At 39.9% G+C, this 19286-nt stretch overlaps 1 protein-coding gene across 1 annotated transcript; it reads right to left on the reverse strand.

Annotated features, from left to right (window-relative positions):
- Positions 1 to 1440: 1440 nt before the first annotated feature.
- Positions 1441 to 18645, reverse strand: LOC134221429 (salivary glue protein Sgs-4-like). The gene is made up of 2 exons (XM_062700620.1): positions 18573 to 18645; positions 1441 to 2117 (listed from the first exon to the last, which is right to left on the reverse strand). The coding sequence occupies exons 1-2, from the start codon at positions 18643 to 18645 to the stop codon at positions 1441 to 1443; spliced, it is 750 nt and encodes a 249-aa protein (XP_062556604.1).
- Between the last annotated feature and the right edge of the window lie 641 nt (positions 18646 to 19286).

The following is a 19286-nucleotide window of genomic DNA, read 5'->3' on the forward strand; positions in this document are numbered from 1 at the left end:
CATACGACTTTCGGCCAATGGAATTTCCCAAGAATTTCTTATGGACAATACACTAGTCGTTCGATAACTGTAACATGTGTCGATAACTGCGACGCATTCTAGACGTCAAACAATTGTCAGACGTCGTCAAAATAGAAGTGCATCTGATTGTTCCCCGCAATGCAGGAGAGGAAAATTTGGACGGACTTGTAATAAGTTGTTTAACCCAACAGGTCATTTGGCTGAAAATGCCGTTCGGGTGAAAAAGTCGTTTGACCGAACATAGGGAAAGGGGTCGGTTGTCGGCACCCTTTTGTTTTTGGTCCATAACTTTCGGCCAACTGTGGTGATATCATCGACTTTGACATCGTTTTGAAGCTCAGCTGTCCGATAACTGCAAAACTGATATGATGTAGCTTTCGAAATACAGTTAAATGACTTTCAGTTATCGAACGTGTACTGTACAAAAAATTTCCCGTAGAAATCCAATAATTTCGAACAAAATTTCGTTGAAACATTTTGAACAATGCTCCGCGGAAATTCTGAAAAAGTTTCCGTTTTCCGGGGTCGTTCAACAATAATGTCACCGGTTTTAGGGGGCGAGGGGGTCTAAGATTTTGTGACATTGCATATACTAGGTATACTACTTAAAAAGCGTGACAGAGAGGGGAGGGTCTAGACTTCTTAAAAAGTAGTGGACATCATATTTGAATCGCCCCTAAATTTACGAAGAATTTCTCCTGAACATTCCAGAGAATTTTTCTCGAAAACTTCTTAGAGTCTCCCGCGGAAATTCTTAAGAATTGACTGTTTTATCATTGGCCATGTCAAACAAGCCGTCTTTATTATTCTAGACTGAGAAAGCCAACGGTAAAATACCCATTTCTACCAGCCGCACTCTACTACAATTATCAATAATGTTCTGTGCAATCTTGGAAGAATACACAACAGAAACTCAACAAGAACTTTTCATAAATTTCCAAAGATTTTCCTGTATAAGTTAAGAACTTCTTTTACGAAAATTCTGAAGTTTCTCATGTAAATTGCAACAAATTTCTGCAGAATTTCCAAACAATTTTATTTGGGAATTCAAAAGAGCTTCTCTTGGTAATTCCAAAGTTTTTTCGAAACTTCAAACAATCCGAAATTATTTTTCAAATTTTTGAAAAACTTTTTCTGGAGAAGTTTATTAGATTTTTCATGCGAAATTCAAAAGATTCTTCTTCTTCATGTCTTGAAAATATTCCGAAAAAAGCAAAAAAAAAATCTTAGAAAAACGTCATGAAAAAACCGCCACGCCGATTCACGCCGCCGCCGGCTAAAATGGCTTTCGGCGTGACGACGAAAACGCCGCCGCCGACGACGAATATCGGATACCGCTAATGCCAAGAACATGCTGGAGGTGGCTGAGTTGTATCTTCGGTCTATCAAATTTGTAGGTTAGATATTTTCTCGGCATTCCTATGTGGATTTTTTTGGCTTTTTGGTCTTTGGTCTTTGGTCTTTGGTCTTTGGTCTTTGGTCTTTGGTCTTTGGTCTTTGGTCTTTGGTCTTTGGTCTTTGGTCTTTGGTCTTTGGTCTTTGGTCTTTGGTCTTTGGTTGTGGTCTTTGGTCTTTGGTCTTTGGTCTTTGGTCTTTGGTCTTTGGTCTTTGGTCTTTGGTCTTTGGTCTTTGGTCTTTGGTCTTTGGTCTTTGGTCTTTGGTCTTTGGTCTTTGGTCTTTGGTCTTTGGTCTTTGGTCTTTGGTCTTTGGTCTTTGGTCTTTGGTCTTTGGTCTTTGGTCTTTGGTCTTTGGTCTTTGGTCTTTGGTCTTTGGTCTTTGGTCTTTGGTCTTTGGTCTTTGGTCTTTGGTCTTTGGTCTTTGGTCTTTGGTCTTTGGTCTTTGGTCTTTGGTCTTTGGTCTTTGGTCTTTGGTCTTTGGTCTTTGGTCTTTGGTCTTTGGTCTTTGGTCTTTGGTCTTTGGTCTTTGGTCTTTGGTCTTTGGTCTTTGGTCTTTGGTCTTTGGTCTTTGGTCTTTGGTCTTTGGTCTTTGGTCTTTGGTCTTTGGTCTTTGGTCTTTGGTCTTTGGTCTTTGGTCTTTGGTCTTTGGTCTTTGGTCTTTGGTCTTTGGTCTTTGGTCTTTGGTCTTTGGTCTTTGGTCTTTGGTCTTTGTTCTTTGTTCTTTGTTCTTTGTTCTTTGTTCTTTGTTCTTTGTTCTTTGTTCTTTGTTCTTTGTTCTTTGTTCTTTGTTCTTTGTTCTTTGTTCTTTGTTCTTTGTTCTTTGTTCTTTGTTCTTTTATGTCGACTGCTTGTGATGTACTTTTCGATGATTTATTCAGTGTTTCAGTCTGGTTTCAAAGAATGATCGATCCACGATCGACGTTTCGATCCTTATTGGATTTTTTTCCATGTTTTTTTTCTATGTTTTCAGTCGTCAGTTCTCAGTTTTCAGTTCTCATTGCTCTTTTCTCACTGTTCATTTTTCATTTCTGACCTCTCACTTCTCAATTCGCATTTCTCACTGCTCACTTTTCCATTCTCATTTCTCACTTCTTACCTCTCAATAATTACTTTTTGTTTTCCTTTCCTCACTTCCAACTTCTCACTTCTTATTTCTTATGTCTGATTCTTCATTTTCCTCTTCACTTTTTGCAATTATCACTACTTATTTTTCTCTCTCACTAAATATTAGATAACATGTTTCAACATTTCGGCCAAATGGCGATCGTCCAAATGGCCTGACATTGCACTAACTGTTTCAGCTTTGGCACCCGAATTTACCGAATGAAGCCGCGTTGTGACAAAATGTGGAATGCGGTGAACACGGCAGCTCAACAGATTGTGTCGTAGCTGCAGAGGTGGTGGCGTCTTGAACAAAACCAATGATTGCAGTAGAGACTACTGTGATGCTGTGAACACGGCAACAAACATGACGCGGGTGGGCTGCAAGGACCCACATGCATGTGTAGATATAGAGGTACATAATTGCAGTTTATGCACGATGGTTGTTCACGGGGTGTTCGTCTCCAGAACGCGAGTTAATGAAAGAAACTGTTAGGTCTCTATAACACGGGTTGCGATCCACGGGTAATGAGGTTACCACCAATAAGTCGATGTTGTTTATTCTTTATGCATACGTTAGCATAATGGTGAACGCTCTCAATGATGCAGTAATGAACTTATCCTAAAGAATTTTAAAAAAAGCTCTCAATGATGTATTGATGATATATTGCTTTATCCCCACATCACCTCATCCCCACAGCTCCCATCCCCACGTCACCTTAGTTAACATCCTCAGGTGTCTGGTTGCAAATTTCCATTTACCCTTGCTCAAGAAAAAAAACATACAGACATCATCATACCATAATAATGGACAAACGATTATTTTGGAAGAATGGATCAAATCAACCATTGCCTTATTTCGCCTATTCTGTGTTGTTCATAATCTAGAATTTAAAAAAAACACATAAGGCTGTACTGTACAAATATTTAATTAACATTTTGTCTTACTAGTCTGCGAAAGGTAAAGGGAAAGAGGATAATTAAAAAAAAAAATAAAATGAAAAAAAAACTGTTTGGATTTGTAAAAGAATGTTTTGAAAATCCTCAAAATTATCCGAATTTTATTTTGATGCCCCCTCAAAATATTATTTTTTGGCAAAAAAATCCGACGAGACAAAATAGTTTTTAAATATTTGTATCGGCCTAAATAAAGATTAAAAAAAAAAAATATTTCACCCATTCTTAAAGAAGGGATCGATGCCAATCGCTTTTTTCCGGTCAATGACTTTATGCTAATGGCCCGCTCTCTTCATTTTCAAGAGAAAGTCATATACCGCGAAATGTCATTTTCGGAAAAAATGTCATCTTCGTTGAAAAGTCATCTTGGGGAAAATAAGAATATATACAGTAGATGCTCAATTGCACATTGTGTAGCCACCCACGATTTGTACAATCACATACCGTTTTGACTCAAATCCCGAACATGACTCGAATTGCAAACACTAGCGTTTTAGCACCCTAAAACTAAAAATTTCATCAGTTTTTCGTACGGAAGACCAAGATTGCAAAATACTGTTACGGAATATGGAGTCAAAACGGTATGCTATGCCAATGCCATACTATACTGAAAGTAATTTTTAGGTAAAAGTTATTTTTGTGAAACTATTATTGTCCAGGATTTTCATTTTTTTAGAAATTTGAAATTTGAAAATGAGCTTGAGCTTGAGCTTGAGCTTGATTGACTGCTCGTAGTTGCTACTCCATTATGACCAGATCAGCTGTTCTTGCACAGGGAACCAACAGATGTTTGCTTGGGACTAGCACACATCTTCAATGTACAAGTACTGGTGATCTCATTTGTTAGGTCATACTGGCGCCTGCCACGTCAGAATGCAAGTCAATGTAGGGAAGAGGGAGGAAATGATGATGCAATCACTCGCCCACTGCAAGCCGAATATACCTCTGCACTTGCCACGAGTTCATGCGGAATTTGTTGGAATTTCTGGGTTAGGTTGGAGAGGCAGAGGTCCGTCTTGGTTAACGAGCTGCCAATGTGATAGATAGGAGAAGGTAACTGATGAAATTTCTAATTGGATGTAGGGAAACGAGCTCTATAGTTCATTTCTAATTCTAGCAGATTACTGTTAGAATACTCAAGTTGAAGGTATAGGAATAGTAATGGAAACGGTATGGAAGTCCATTTCCAGTTCTAGCGATTGCTAGAACATGAGAAATAAATAGAAACATATAAAGTAGGAGAATGGAACGGACCTGGGATTGAACTCACGACCTCCTGCGTATGAGGCAGAAGCAGTAGCCATATGACTACTAAGCCCGCTTAGAAATTTGAAATTTGAAAATGAACTAAAAAATGTGGAATTTATATTATCCCTAACGTCCATTATGCCCGACACATCATGTCTATATAAATGTTACACCAAAAATAACTTTTCAATATCCGGAGACGAGCCAGCCTCGGGCTGAAAGTCTCCTTAATAAAGTCAAAAAAAAAAAAAAATAACTTTTCAATAAAAATGACGTTTTGCGGAATATGACCTTTCTTTGAAAATGATATAATAGATAGATTATAGATTATGAAGCTGATATAAAAAGATTCACCTCAAATTAGAATGTGTCTCATTTTAATTGATAAAATTAATAGCTAGTGTACGTTTGGTCTGGAAATGGTTTTCCCATAACATGAATGCTAAGATTTTAAGCGCCTACAAAAATCATAGCATAAATTGAGGGTTAAATGCTATGCTCTAATACAGTCAATAAAATATAAAATTGTGTACTCCTTTTAGGGCGGAAACCTCCAGCCACGTGTCCTCAATTTAAACCATGTCACAATATTTACGCTTGGTTTTCTCACATCACATGGCACGAAGATTTCAATTGTGCTCTAATTTTTATTAATTGGCGGAATACGCTACTGTTGCGCATAAGTGGTGGGGCAGAATCCTGCAGCGAAAATAAGCTTTCTATTAAAACGAGAGGCGTTTCACTAAAATGCTGCGGCAGCAGCACACGCGTCGTCACCATTCCGCTAGGCAGCTAAGGATACACCTCCTCTTGCATACCGTATAATTATCTGGAATAAAAGTGCTCACCTATTTTAACGTTTTTTATTCATGCGCTACACATTTGTGCTGATCCGTCGACAACTTGGCCGACAAAAAAAACATTGCATTAGAAGCAAAGTAACAGCGGATTCAGTTTTAGCTTAATGTACTAAACCAAATCTAATTTCAGATCAGAACACACAAGCTAATCTATGAAACCGACAGTGTTGAGCAGCCCACATATATCAAAACGGTGGATGTAAGAGAGAAAAAAAAATGTCCTGCATCCCAGTTACGATAATGGTGGAAGAAAAAGCATAGTTGAAAAAAAAAGTTGAATCAATTACCAAACATAAAACAAAACCATCAAAAGTTTTATTTGCAGTAACGGCAGCAGGCGGTGCTGTCGAAGAAAAAAAAACAGCACAGCGACGACACATCAAAGGACCCAGGGAGGAAAACTTCGCCAAACTGTTAGTGAACGATGTGACCATGTGTAAGTATGCGACGTTGCTTTCTGGAGAGTTTTCCAGTGTGTGATTAGGGTGCTCCAAAACAATTCAGAAACGGTGAGCATTGACTTAGGGATACGGCAAAGGCGTCGCATGGTGCTTCAGGAAAATAATATTGCTCTGCATCAGTTTTACTAGTTTCCCATGCGCCAATAACGATATATAGATGAAATTTTATTCCGGCATTTACTCCTATTTAGACTCACCCAGAATAAATGATTATCACAGCTGAATTTCGGTATTTCGCACACGATTTCGCAGTCCGTTAAGAACAATCCTCACGGAATCCAAAATTGAAAGTTGTGTGTTCCTTCCGTATTGAGTACTGTGCCCTTGAAAACGCGAGTACTTCCAAATTTGGATTCCGTGAGGATTGTCCTTAGGGTAACTGCATTTTCTTCATCTCAAAAGTCTTATTTTCATCCGATCAAAAGGCAAAAAACGAAAAGTAGCTTGAAATGTTTCTCATTTTTATCATTTTATCGAATAGGCAAATATTTTATTGCTTTATGACTTTATGAATTTGGAAATAGAAAAGGTTTCTTTCAGAGCTCAACGTACCAGGTCTTGCTCGGGAGGATGAACTCATGTGTACCATAATAATGTGACATTTCCCGTTTCCATAATGCATCACGAAATCCTTGCAACTATTTGTCTTTACTGACGACATTGATGTTATGACACGTAACATTGAGAAAATGGAGAAACCTACTCCAACAAACAATTTTGGCTGCATAGGCTAGATTTTTAACTGAAGACTATTTTTGGCCGAATAAACGCTTAAACTTCGTCCGATTTTCTTTGGGACTTCAGCCTGAAGAGGAAATCTATACGGATTGGACTACTCGTCAGCACGTCGAAGTCGAAGAATGTGACAGGAAGCAGCTCGCGAGAGGACAACATTTACCACCTGCTACGAGACTGTATCGCTAGTAACAAAATCAAGGGGGTTGATGAGTTCGTGTACTTGGTGATATACTGTTGGATTAAAGAGCCTTTTCATTTTGACGGTTCCATTGATTCGGATATCAACGAGCGTTAGTCTAACAATCGCATTGAAAGGCTATAGATATGCTTGTTCAAACACGACTAGAAATGGCTGTATCCTGATCTTGTTTTGAAACAGGATAATGCCATAATGTGAGACGCGCGGCTACAAAGCAAGACCATGCTGAGGGTGGATGGGTTCGATTCCCATTGCCGGTCTAGGCAATTTTCGGATTGGAAATTGTCTCGACTTCCCTGGGCAGAAAAGTATCATCGTGTTAGTCTCATGATATACAAATGCAGAAATGGTAACTTGGTTTAGAAACCTCGCAGTTAATAACTGTGGAAGTGCTTAATGAACACTTAGCTGCGAGGCGGCTCTGACCCAGTGTGGGGATGTAATGTTAATAATAATAATAAGAAGAAGAAATATGCTAAATCTTCGTATTCGTTAATGCTGGGAGCTTTTTGATAAGTGTTCCGCATCAATACTAATTTAATGAACTGAAACATTGCTGAACAGATTGCACTAACGTTCAAAACTGAAATTTTCATTATCTGCTCACAAATTTAGAAGATTTTGTCCATGATGATTATTATTTATTTATTCAGACTAAGGCCGAAGTGGCCTGTGCGGTATATAAGAGTCTCCTCCATTCGGCTCGGTCCATGGCTACACGTCGCCAACCACGCAGTCTACGGAGGGTCCGCAAGTCATCTTCCACCTGATCGATCCACCTTGCCCGCTGCGCACCTCGCCTTCTTGTGCCCGTCGGATCGTTGTCGAGAACCATTTTCACCGGGTTACTGTCCGACATTCTGGCTACGTGCCCGGCCCATCGCAGTCGTCCGATTTTCGCGGTGTGAACGATGGATGGTTCTCCCAACAGCTGATGCAATTCGTGGTTCATTCGCCTCCTCCACGTACCGTCCGCCATCTGCACCCCACCATAGATGGTACGCAGCACTTTCCTTTCGAAAACTCCTAGTGCGCGTTGGTCCTCCACGAGCATCGTCCAGGTCTCGTGTCCGTAGAGGACTACCGGTCTAATGAGCGTTTTGTAGATTGTCAGTTTGGTACGGCGGCGAACTCTATTCGATCGGAGCGTCTTGCGGAGTCCAAAGTACGTACGATTTCCAGCCACTATGCGTCTCCGAATTTCTCTGCTGGTGTCATTTTCGGCAGTCACCAGTGAGCCCAAGTACACAAATTCTTCTACCACCTCGATTTCGTCACCACCGATGCAAACTCGCGGTGGGTGGCTCACATTGTCTTCTCTTGAACCTCTTCCTATCATGTACTTCGTCTTCGACGTGTTGATGACTAGTCCGATCCGCTTAGCTTCCCTCTTCAGTCTGATGTAGGCTTCCTCCATCTTCTCAAAGTTACGTGCCATAATATCTATGTCGTCGGCGAAACCAAATAGCTGGACGGACTTATTGAAAATTGTACCACTCGTGTTAATCCCTGCTCTTCGTATTACACCTTCCAAAGCGATGTTGAATAGCAAACACGAAAGACCATCACCTTGCCGTAACCCTCTGCGGGTTTCGAAGGGACTCGAGAATGCCCCTGAAACTCGAACTACGCACATCACCCGATCCATCGTCGCCTTGATCAACCGTATCAGTTTATCCGGAAAACCGTGTTCGTGCATTAGCTGCCATAGCTGGTCCCGATCGATTGTATCATATGCGGCTTTGAAGTCGATGAATAGATGATGTGTGGGCACGTTGTATTCGCGGCATTTCTGCAGTACTTGGCGAATGGCGAACACCTGGTCCGTGGTGGAGCGTTCGCCCATAAAACCCGCCTGGTACTGCCCCACGAACTCCCTTGCAGTTGGTGCTAGTCGACGGCATAAAATTTGGGAGAGTACCTTGTAGGCGGCGTTCAGCAATGTGATTGCGCGGTAGTTGCTACAATCCAGCTTATCGCCCTTTTTGTAGATGGGACACACGACACCTTCCATCCACTCCTGCGGCAAAACTTCCTCCTCCCAAATCTTGATAATGACCCAGTGCAGCGCTCTAGCCAGTGCCTCACCACCGTGTTTGAATAGCTCTCCTGGTAGTTGGTCAACCCCAGGGGCTTTGTTGTTCTTCAGCCGGCCAATCTCCTCCTGGATTTCCTGGAGATCCGGAGCCCGGAAAATTATGTCCTGCGCGCGTTCTCCCAGGTCCATCACCATACCGCCATCTTCGTCTGCCACATCGCCATTCAGGTGTTCTTCGTAGTGCTGCCGCCACCTTTGGATCACCTCACGCTCGTTCGTAAGAAGGTTCCCGTTTATGTCCTTACACATATCAGGCTGTGGCACGTGGCCCTTACGTGAACGGTTTAACATCTCATAGAAAATTCGTGTGTTATTAGCGCGGTACAGTTGCTCCGTCTCTTCACGGTCTCCATCTTCCTGCTGTCGCTTTTTTTCCCGGAAAATCGAGTTTTGTCTGTTCCGCGCCTGTTTATGTCGTGCCTCGTTCGCCCTCGTGCGGTGTTGCAGCAATCTCGCCCATGCTGCATTCTTCTCTTCCACTAACTGCTCACATTCGCCGTCATACCAGTCGTTTCTCTGATCCGAGGGCACCGTGCCAAGTGCAGCGGTTGCGGTGCTACCAATGGCGGATCGAATATCTCTCCAGCCATCTTCAAGAGACGCTGCGCCTAGCTGCTCTTCCGTTGGGAGTGCCACTTCCAGCTGCTGCGCGTATTCTTGGGCTAGTCTACCGTCTCGTAGCCGCCCGATATTAAGCCGCGGCGTCCGACTTCGACGCGTGTTGTACACCGTCGAGAGTTTTGAGTGCAGGCATACTGCAAGTAAGTAGTGGTCGGATTCAATATTCGCACTGCGGTAAGTGCGGACGTTCGTGATGTCGGAGAAGAATTTACCGTCGATTAGAACGTGGTCGATTTGGTTTTCCGTTTCTTGGTTAGGTGATTTCCATGTGGCCTTGTGGATATTTTTGCGGGGAAAGAAGGTGCTTCGGACTACCATTCCGCGGGAGGCTGCGAAGTTTATGCATCGTTGGCCGTTGTCATTCGATACGGTGTGCAGACTATCCGGTCCGATGACCGGTCTATACATTTCCTCCCTTCCTACCTGTGCGTTCATGTCACCGATGACGATTTTAACGTCCCGCAGTGGGCATCCATCGTATGTCTGCTCCAGCTGTGCGTAGAACGCTTCTTTCTCGTCGTCGGGTCTCCCTTCGTGTGGGCAGTGCACGTTGATGATGCTATAGTTGAAGAAACGGCCTTTAATCCTCAACTTGCACATCCTTGCGTTGATTGGCTGCCACCCAATCACGCGTTGGCGCATCTTACCCAGCACTATGAAGCCGGTTCCCATCTCGTTGGTGGTGCCACAGCTTTGGTAGAAGGTAGCCGCTCGATGCCCGCTTTTCCACACTCTCTGTCCTGTCCAGCAAATCTCCTGCAGCGCCACGACGTCGAAGTTGCGGGGATGTAATTCATCGTGGATCATCCTGTTGTCCATGATGATGCTATTTTTATTTCGCTCAGAGTACACTGGATTCTGTTTTTACACAATTTCTCAATGTTGCACCTAAAATGTTTAACGCATATTAATTACCATGTTATTTTTCTTTCTTTGCAAAGATTTTGATGGCAAATTGAAGTCACACGATCAAACACACAAGCGAAAAAAAATCGTGTAAAAACAGAATCCTGTGTATGATAACCTAAGACATTGCTATCTTACGGCTTGTGGATGTCAAGGAAACTTTCCACTCGAAAGTTTCATAGGGAGGATTCCCGCATCTCTGATGTGCTTTGCATTCGAGTCTCTTGGCGCCAAATTACGGAAGATTTAATTCGGAGACTTAACATAAACTCTAAAACAAGATCATTCAAAACGATTGTCGGATTTCGGAACTCCTAGGCCTATACCGCCGGAAATAAGTATAAAGACAGGCACGATTTTCATACATTTTTATCATGATTGAGGATCGATATCTCGATTCGTAGCGATTCGATTTGGCTGAAATTTTACTAGGCACCTGTTTTTAACTTGAACTTTCGATCTTTGAGTAAATTGTATACATCTCTGTTGATTTTAACCTCAAAATCTGGAAATAATTATAAAGACACCACCTTTTTATATGGAGCTCCATACAACGGAACTGTCTTTATAATTATTTCCAATAGAAACGCGTATAACCAGAATGTATGCATAAATGTAACTATCATTGAATAAAAATTCAAGTCATTTTAGGCTTGTTGGCAAAAAATCAGCCCAATCGAATCGCTAAGAATCGAGATATTGACTTCCCAATATGGCCATTTTGTATGGAAACCGAGCTTGTCTTTATACTTATTTCCACCAGTGCATTTAAAAATAACTTCTTAGGAGTTACTTAGCCGAGGTAAGTATAAATATTTCAATAAATGTTCAATGTGCATTAAAGACAATGTTTTATTACTTGTACCTTTGACAGATACGTATTTCGACCTCAACAGTAAGTCCGTCAAAGACGAGACACTGAAGACCAGCTAGATGACACACAGCTATGCTTCTGGCTCCAGCATAAAATTCACGTTATTATTTTGCTATGGGTGTTATTTTCTGATACAATATTGTTACCAAATATTCAAATTTGTTTTGCACCGTACTAACCGTGTTGTGTTGAATGACGGTCTTATTACAATTAAATTGAAAATCGAACACATTTTCACTGCACGGAATACGTGGTACATAACGATAATAGTAATAAATTCATTCAAATCGCTTAACAACAATTACTCCATCACAGAAAATTAGTCCTGAAATAATGTTTTTGATTACTAATTACGAATTGTCAGTGGGACCCACCGCGCGCTAACCCCAGAGATGTTAGCCACCATTTTTTCCAATTGGAGAGATAGGCGATGACAGTAGGGTGCTGAAGACGGCTTTACTGTTGAGGTCGAAATAAGTATCTGTCAAAGGTACAATAAAGAAGTGGAATTAAATGAAATAGTACAAACTCGTCTTATGACAAGTAAATACATTCTGCTAAACGCTTAAAATAATTTTCATATCAAAATATGTTAATGTTACCCATCACCTCCCAGAATCTGTGATAAATCTTATATGGAGAATCCAAGGTTTCAGAAAAATACAGAATTGAACCTTGGATTCTTTTATCCTTGCGATCGGAGATTCAAATTTATCTGCATTGTAATTAGAAAACCGAAAGCATTTTTTTTTGGTACACCCTACTCAAACGTGTGTTTATGTGTGTATCAGCTCTTATCGAAGGTAACGAACAAGTTTTGCGCTCTCCTACCATACCATGCATTGACATGGTCAATGCAGATAAGCTTCTGAAAATCCATCATGGTTTGACCTGTTCTGATCGAGGTTCATTTCCAATTAGCATTTGTATCCCGTATCTAAAAACAAAAGTATGCCTGTAAACGTCATAGGGCAATGACAGTTTGAATTTAAAAATCCTAAAAATTCACAATCCCAATATTTCAATTCCATTTTTAAATGTTAGAGAGTTAAATCGTGGCATAACTACAACTTATTTTTGTTTACTGTGTTTGTTTACTACTGTGCTTTTCCATCTATTCCAGCTATGAATTATAACAGGATTTGCATTACTGCTATCATCTCATATCGCTCAAAACAAAGCGAAAATCAGATTCATGGCATCCAATCTTGGTCGCGTAAGCCTTTTCAGATTGTATATACTGACGCCGATGGCCTACCGTGTAAGGTTTGATAAATATTTCCCCTGATCTTAGGTTTCAATATAAGTCTCTTCAAAAGTTACATAATAATTATGGTTACCCGATCTGTTCAGTATTCTAACGTTTGTACGTTCACGAACACGGATTTCCGGAAAAAAATATACGGTTAGTCAAAGCAACGATAGATCGGGTGATGTGCGTAGTTCGAGTTTCAGGACCATTATCGAGCCGCTTTTAAACGCGCAAAGCGATGATTTCTCATGTGTGCTATTCTACATTGCTTTGGAAAAGGTAATTCGAAATGCAGCGATTGACACGAGTGGTACGATTTTCAAGATGTCCGGTCAACTATTTGACTGCATTCATTGCTGACTACATTGATTCCCAACATAATATATACTGAAGAGGGAAGCTATGCGGATCGGACATGCCATCATTTTTGAAGGCATTGTCGATGGAGCTCAGCACTCGACATCCAGTTGTGAGGCCACCAGTCTTGAATTATGAAATATAGACATTGGTTGATGATTTCACGTTAAAGTTGAATATCCGCAATTTGGTACCTTGACTAATCTAAGCTCTAGCCTTCTAAATCCGTGCTTTTCTGTCAATCTTGGCTCCACCGTCCGACGCTAAGTGACTGCCAAGATATTGAAAATTTTCGACCTTCCACTCTGCTTGACCGGCTACCGTAAAGTTGGAGTGGTTGCTCGTGTTGTCATTTGGTCCTTAGTGGACCGCGCGTCTGGCCAAGTAGTTCAGCTGATTGTACGAAAATCGCAAGAAAACCACCATTAGAATAACAATCGCCAAAAAACCATTTCAGCAGTTCTCGCGAAAACCACAATTTTTGTCAAGATTTCAATTTTATATTTTTTGATTTCCCTGAAATTTAGCATATACATTCTTTATGATCAAAAAACCTAATTTGCATCATTGGTTTTCAATTTTGACTCTAGCCTAACTTTTGACAAGGGCCTAAGCAAAACACCTTGAACACTTTCTTAAAAATAAAACTTGAAAACGGCTTGTCCGATCGTTTTGATGTCTTCGGCAATGTTTTAAGTAATCAATGGGGGTATGTGAAAAAAAATATACACTGTAAAAACTGTTCAATCATTGGCTTCTCCTTGGAGTCTAGTCTAGTCTTCTAGTCTTCTAGTCTAGGCTTCTCCTTGGAGTTCGAAAAATCTTTTTAAATATTGTACCTATCCATTACGCATCCAAATTCAGAGGAGCTTCGTGATTCTAATTAATTCACACTTTGTCGATAAAAGATTGAATTTTGAGCCAGTCCAATAATCGAACTGTAGGTCTGTACCATGCTATGGGGCCATCATTATGCCAGCTCTAGCTCAGCATCTTGCAGAGTATCCCCATCGTGTACAACCTACCTAGGATACGACATGTGTTGTCCCTTCACTGTATGAACGAAGCAAACGAAAACAACCGGCTCCAGAACCGAACCAACCGAGGGAAGGATAGAGGATGGTTGTTTTCCGTGTTTGGAAGCATCGTATCAGCTTTTATTAGTGTTTATCCAAAATGAGAAAAACGTTTTTGCCCTTATATTTATTGGAAATACATTTAAATGCTTTTATGAAAAATATAACCCGGCTTCGGTAGCCAGTTTATCGTTGGGGATGGAGGTTGGAAAAGCATCAACATCCAATATGCGCCATCGCCTTTTTTTCTGTTCAACCATCATCGCATCATCGAGGGCAGGCGGAAAAACGAATATGAAGGAGCCAAACAAGCAACATCGGTCGTATTTTTCGAGAAGAGTAAGCCAACGGTAAGCGAGACGATATGTAGGAGGCCCGGCTAGATGAAAGCGAACGATGAAGGTGCGTTACGATAACCGAGCAGGGGTCGGCGCGCGGGGGTTTGAAGTCGAGCAGTGTACATTAAGCTTTTTATGCTCTCGCAGATAAAAGGAATCATGTTTTTTTAATTAAGATCGTTTACTTTTTTCGTGCTGCTGGCTGACTGGCATCCTGGATCCTGGAAAACGTTTTAGTAACTGCCCGTAAAACGGTTTCCGGCAAATTGGCTAATGTATCCCACATAAAATATACATCTTGTTTTACGTTTCAGACAACCCGTTGATTTATGGTACTGTGATCTGGCTGTTATGTTGTGAGCCGTTTTAAAAGATATTTCAAACTGTTTCTACGTTTATAGTTTATAAAAAAAATCATAATTTCAGTCATGCAATTTCGCCTTAACTTATAAACATCCACACAATAAAGTTAGCAGCTGTATGAATGATGAGTAGCAGTAAAATAATCATTCGTTTAGAAAACCGTTGCAACGTAACCAGGAAACTTGAAACGGTTTTTTCAAAGTTGAACATTGAAATGCTGTAAAAACACCCTCTAATAAACTTTAAATCCGTTTGCGGTGTTTGCTAGTTCGGACCAAAGATTGCACATGAAAAATAATAAAATTACCAAAATGAATACAGTACCTAGTGGTAGTATATTCATATTGGTATCAACTTGCCCCGCATATCGGAGCAAGTTGAAACACTGCGCGATATGCAGACTAAAGCTAATATTGCCGTATTAAAAAAAAAAAATATATATATATATATATATATGTACTCAAATTCGCAAAAGAGTCCCAGAGTCAAATTTTGACAATTTTTGAATTCATTTTTTTAATTTCTTTCAGTCTCATATTTAAGAAAAACTGATAAAATAGTAGGCTTGCTACATGAGATTTGAAAATCAAAAGCCACTTGTGTTGTCCCATCTTGATATTTATTCACATAACAGTCACATTCCGGATTTTGATACATGTATAGAATATTATGTCAAGTGTTGAAGCTCTTTTCCAAAGATTAGATTTTCCTGTATTTCTCCATGTAAAACGAGTTTGCCTTATTTAACGGCAAATTACTCAAATCGGAAAAAATTGACATCGAACTCTTATGAGAATAACGACAGTATACCATAAAGTCACAAACATAATTTACCGGATGTATTTAAAGACCATGTTGAATTCTGGAAAAAAAAATTACTTTTAATTGCGAGGGTGACATTTTGAATCATTGTTTCAACTTGCCCCAAACCACGCATTTCTATTTGCCCCGATGGAAGGAGTAATTTAAAACGGTTTTCCATCGATTTTTCATAATCATTATACTTATTCAATACTGAATTATTACCTACTGTGAACTTTTGATGAAAGGCTCTTCCAAATAGTGCCAGTGTTTTGAGACCTATTTCATTGGCACGCCAAAAAGTTGGTTTGGATTTGGCAAAGAGCGAAAATTACACAATGGCAGGGAGTGCTTATAGGGAAAACAATAATCAGGGCATTCGGTCATTTTCGATCTAAACTACAGCTTTAGTTTCAACTTACCTCACATTTCAACTTGGCCATACACTTGGCTACACCGTAGTTTTACAATTGAATTTTCAGGTTTTTAGCAATTTACCATTTCGTGCGGTATTGAAATGATGAACATGACATGACATGAAAAACATAGGAACAAATTTTGAACATCCCTATTATGCATATGGTGGTAATTCGGTAACTGATGGAATCACTTTATACTACAGGGTCTAAGAAACTACAGAAAAGATTCAAAAACATGTTAGCTTCTGTGATTTGTTAAACTAAATGTAAACTATACAATGTTTATGGATTATTTTAATTATTATGTACCCAGTTGCTTGCTGGTCGGGTGCTGAACATAACATCCTGTCGCCTTTGTATTTAAGATCCGACCCCGATTGAATAAAACATTAGATAAAAAAAACTAATACCATTCATTCATATTAAATTTAAAGGAAAAACATTAATGGAGGGTAAAGTCTTTTGTAGCTTTGCAGTACGCAGCTTTTTAAAAAATGGTGTAACAAATGTTTTCATATTTCTATTTTAAACATTCGCTACCCTCTACCGAAATGAACCAACAAAACTTTTCATTAAAGCCATCGATTTTTAAAATTTTTTATTATGTAATTTTTTTTCCTGTGTACGGAAGTCGTGGTTGATTCGTTAAACCGTTTAACCGAATCGTTCCAGAACAATTCGGGGATCCCAAACAATTTCATGTGACTAGACACGGACTGCCAGTAAACAATATATGCTTAAGGTGATTATACAATCACGCCATGTGGTGAATTTCAAATTCACCACACGATTTTCTACTCCTATTGTCAAAAGCTCAAAACTAGCGTAATAATTTTCGTACAATGCTGAAATTAAAGTCGATTGTTAAGCATGAGTAAGCAAACGATCTACGGATGTTTCATACCCATGGGCATTGAGGTTTTCTCAATTCGTGCTCTTGAAAAATCACTAGAAAAAACACGTGGTTTCCAAGATGGCCGATTTGTGGCTTTGTTGTATAACCACCTTAAAGGATATCGCTTCACGCTTAGGCTGAGAACGTAATGGCAGCAGGGATTGTCTAAATACTCAGAGCGGTGCGAAAAATGTTGGTGCTGCTCCTAGCTTCGGGAGCGCGACTCTCAAATCTTGCGAGCTACGGAGCCGAAGGTGCGCGCGCTCTCACAACTGCGTGCGAGTCAACGGCTGCACTACCCTTTGAAGAGCACCCTTTGAAGTGCAGAAGACGGTGAATGTTTCTGATAGTTTATTTTCGCAACATTATTGGAACGTTAGACATCCAGCACGTTCGTGTCTTATTTGCAAATTATTTGATCTTTTTTTGCAGTTTCTTTAATATACATTAAGGAAAATAATTAAAATACGTAGAATAAAAAAGAAATGAGGTCCAGTTCTTTATTTCAAAATAAGCATTATTTCGGTTTCAGTAGCCCGTTCGTTAATTAAAGTGAAAACAATGTAGTTATATATATATGAGTGAAATTAAAGATACATCTCAGCCGATTTGAGTTAAATGTCATTCGGAAACATTTATTTTTATTTTTAAAATCTCTGCGGCTCTGTTTAATTGCGGGTAAAATGCTACAGTAATTTTTATTTCAAATTAATTTGTTTCATGCAAGCAAGGATTTGTTCAGATGTACCGTTCATATAAATAACTATTATTCTATTTACACTGATCAGTCATGAAAATAGTATGTCTGGAATACTCCTTCATTTGAAAAAATGTGTTTTAATCACCGGTAGATGAATCTGAATGAATTTTGCTGAATAGTAGCGTTTATATTAGGGAGTGAGTGCTAGTAATGGACCCCGTGCGTATAATGGACCCCCTGAACAAAAACAGAGAGTTTACGCTTGAATCTACAATTTCCTGCAAACTTCCATAGGATAAAGTTGCTTCACTTATGACGGTAGTAGTTTCATACAATTGTTTTGCACTGGGAGACTGAAATTTAGTTATATTAACTAATTTATGAATGTAAACGCGCTAAAGGGCCCATTACTAGCACAGAAGGGGGGGTCCATAATAGGCAACAGGAACACGTGGAAATGGAACATGTAAATCAAATGGGGGGACCATAATACGTATGTAAACAAACTCGATGTTGCGTATTATGGACCCGGGGGTGGCCATAATAGGCAACCTGGCTACATAATTTTAAAATACATATTTTAGTAGTAAAAATAAATGTTTTACCATGTGTTATGTACGAAATGCGATGCTGATACCTGTTGCTTGTCATCTAGTGCTGCAGAATGGCAATTTGTCATGAGTCTTACTCTATCAAAGTGATTGAAGTAAGTTTCCGTCCTTAAGGGGTCCATTACTAGCACTCACTCCCTATATTTTTATAGAACGCAATAGCGGGAAATAATCCCCGTTCAAAGGTCGAAAGTCATGCAGAAGCAGAACGAAAAAATGCAGTTAGAGTGCTATCCTGTGCATGGCTCTTTGAGAGCCCCGAGCACAAACTGCACTTACTCGTCTCTCTCGACCCGAACGTGCTCGCTCCGAACAGCGCGTGCTGCACGTAAAGAGTTTCGGGTCGCACCATATCCCTGAATGGCAGCCGTGATTTTCTCGGTTTACTGTTTGATTCAAATTTAAGTCCAATTTGGAGATCTTACAACATATTATGTCTGTCTGGATACATATTATATCTGCATTTAAAAACAAGTGGAAGACATAAACTTGGCGAACATAATTGTGTTAATACCGCGACATGGTACATAATAAAAGCCGTAATTGATTCAGCAGTTTATTTGATTCAAACATTGTTTATGCCTGGAATTTAAACGCAAATGAAAGACAAACACTCGGAGGACAAGATCGGGTTGATACCGCTGCTGGGGACATCATGGAAGCCTTGTTTAATTCGGTAGACCCTTTGATTGAAACTGTAGTACAATTTGAAGATTTCTTTTGCCTAGATTTGAAACTCAAATGAAAAACATATATTCGGAGGACACACTGGGTTGATACCGTGGATTGGTAGATCAGTTGATTAAAACTGCAGGAAAATTTGCCTGGATTTGAAACGCAAATGAAAGACGAATACTCGGAGAATAAATTGGATTGCTACCGCTGCTGGGGACATTATTCCAAGATTTGAGACGCAAATGAAAAATATATATTCGGATGATATAATTGGGTTGATACTAGGGCTTGGAACATCATGGTAGTCGTGTTTGATTC

The sequence above is a fragment of the Armigeres subalbatus genome, chromosome 3 (assembly GCF_024139115.2).
Source record: "Armigeres subalbatus isolate Guangzhou_Male chromosome 3, GZ_Asu_2, whole genome shotgun sequence".
NCBI classification, from domain to species: Eukaryota; Metazoa; Arthropoda; class Insecta; order Diptera; family Culicidae; genus Armigeres; species Armigeres subalbatus.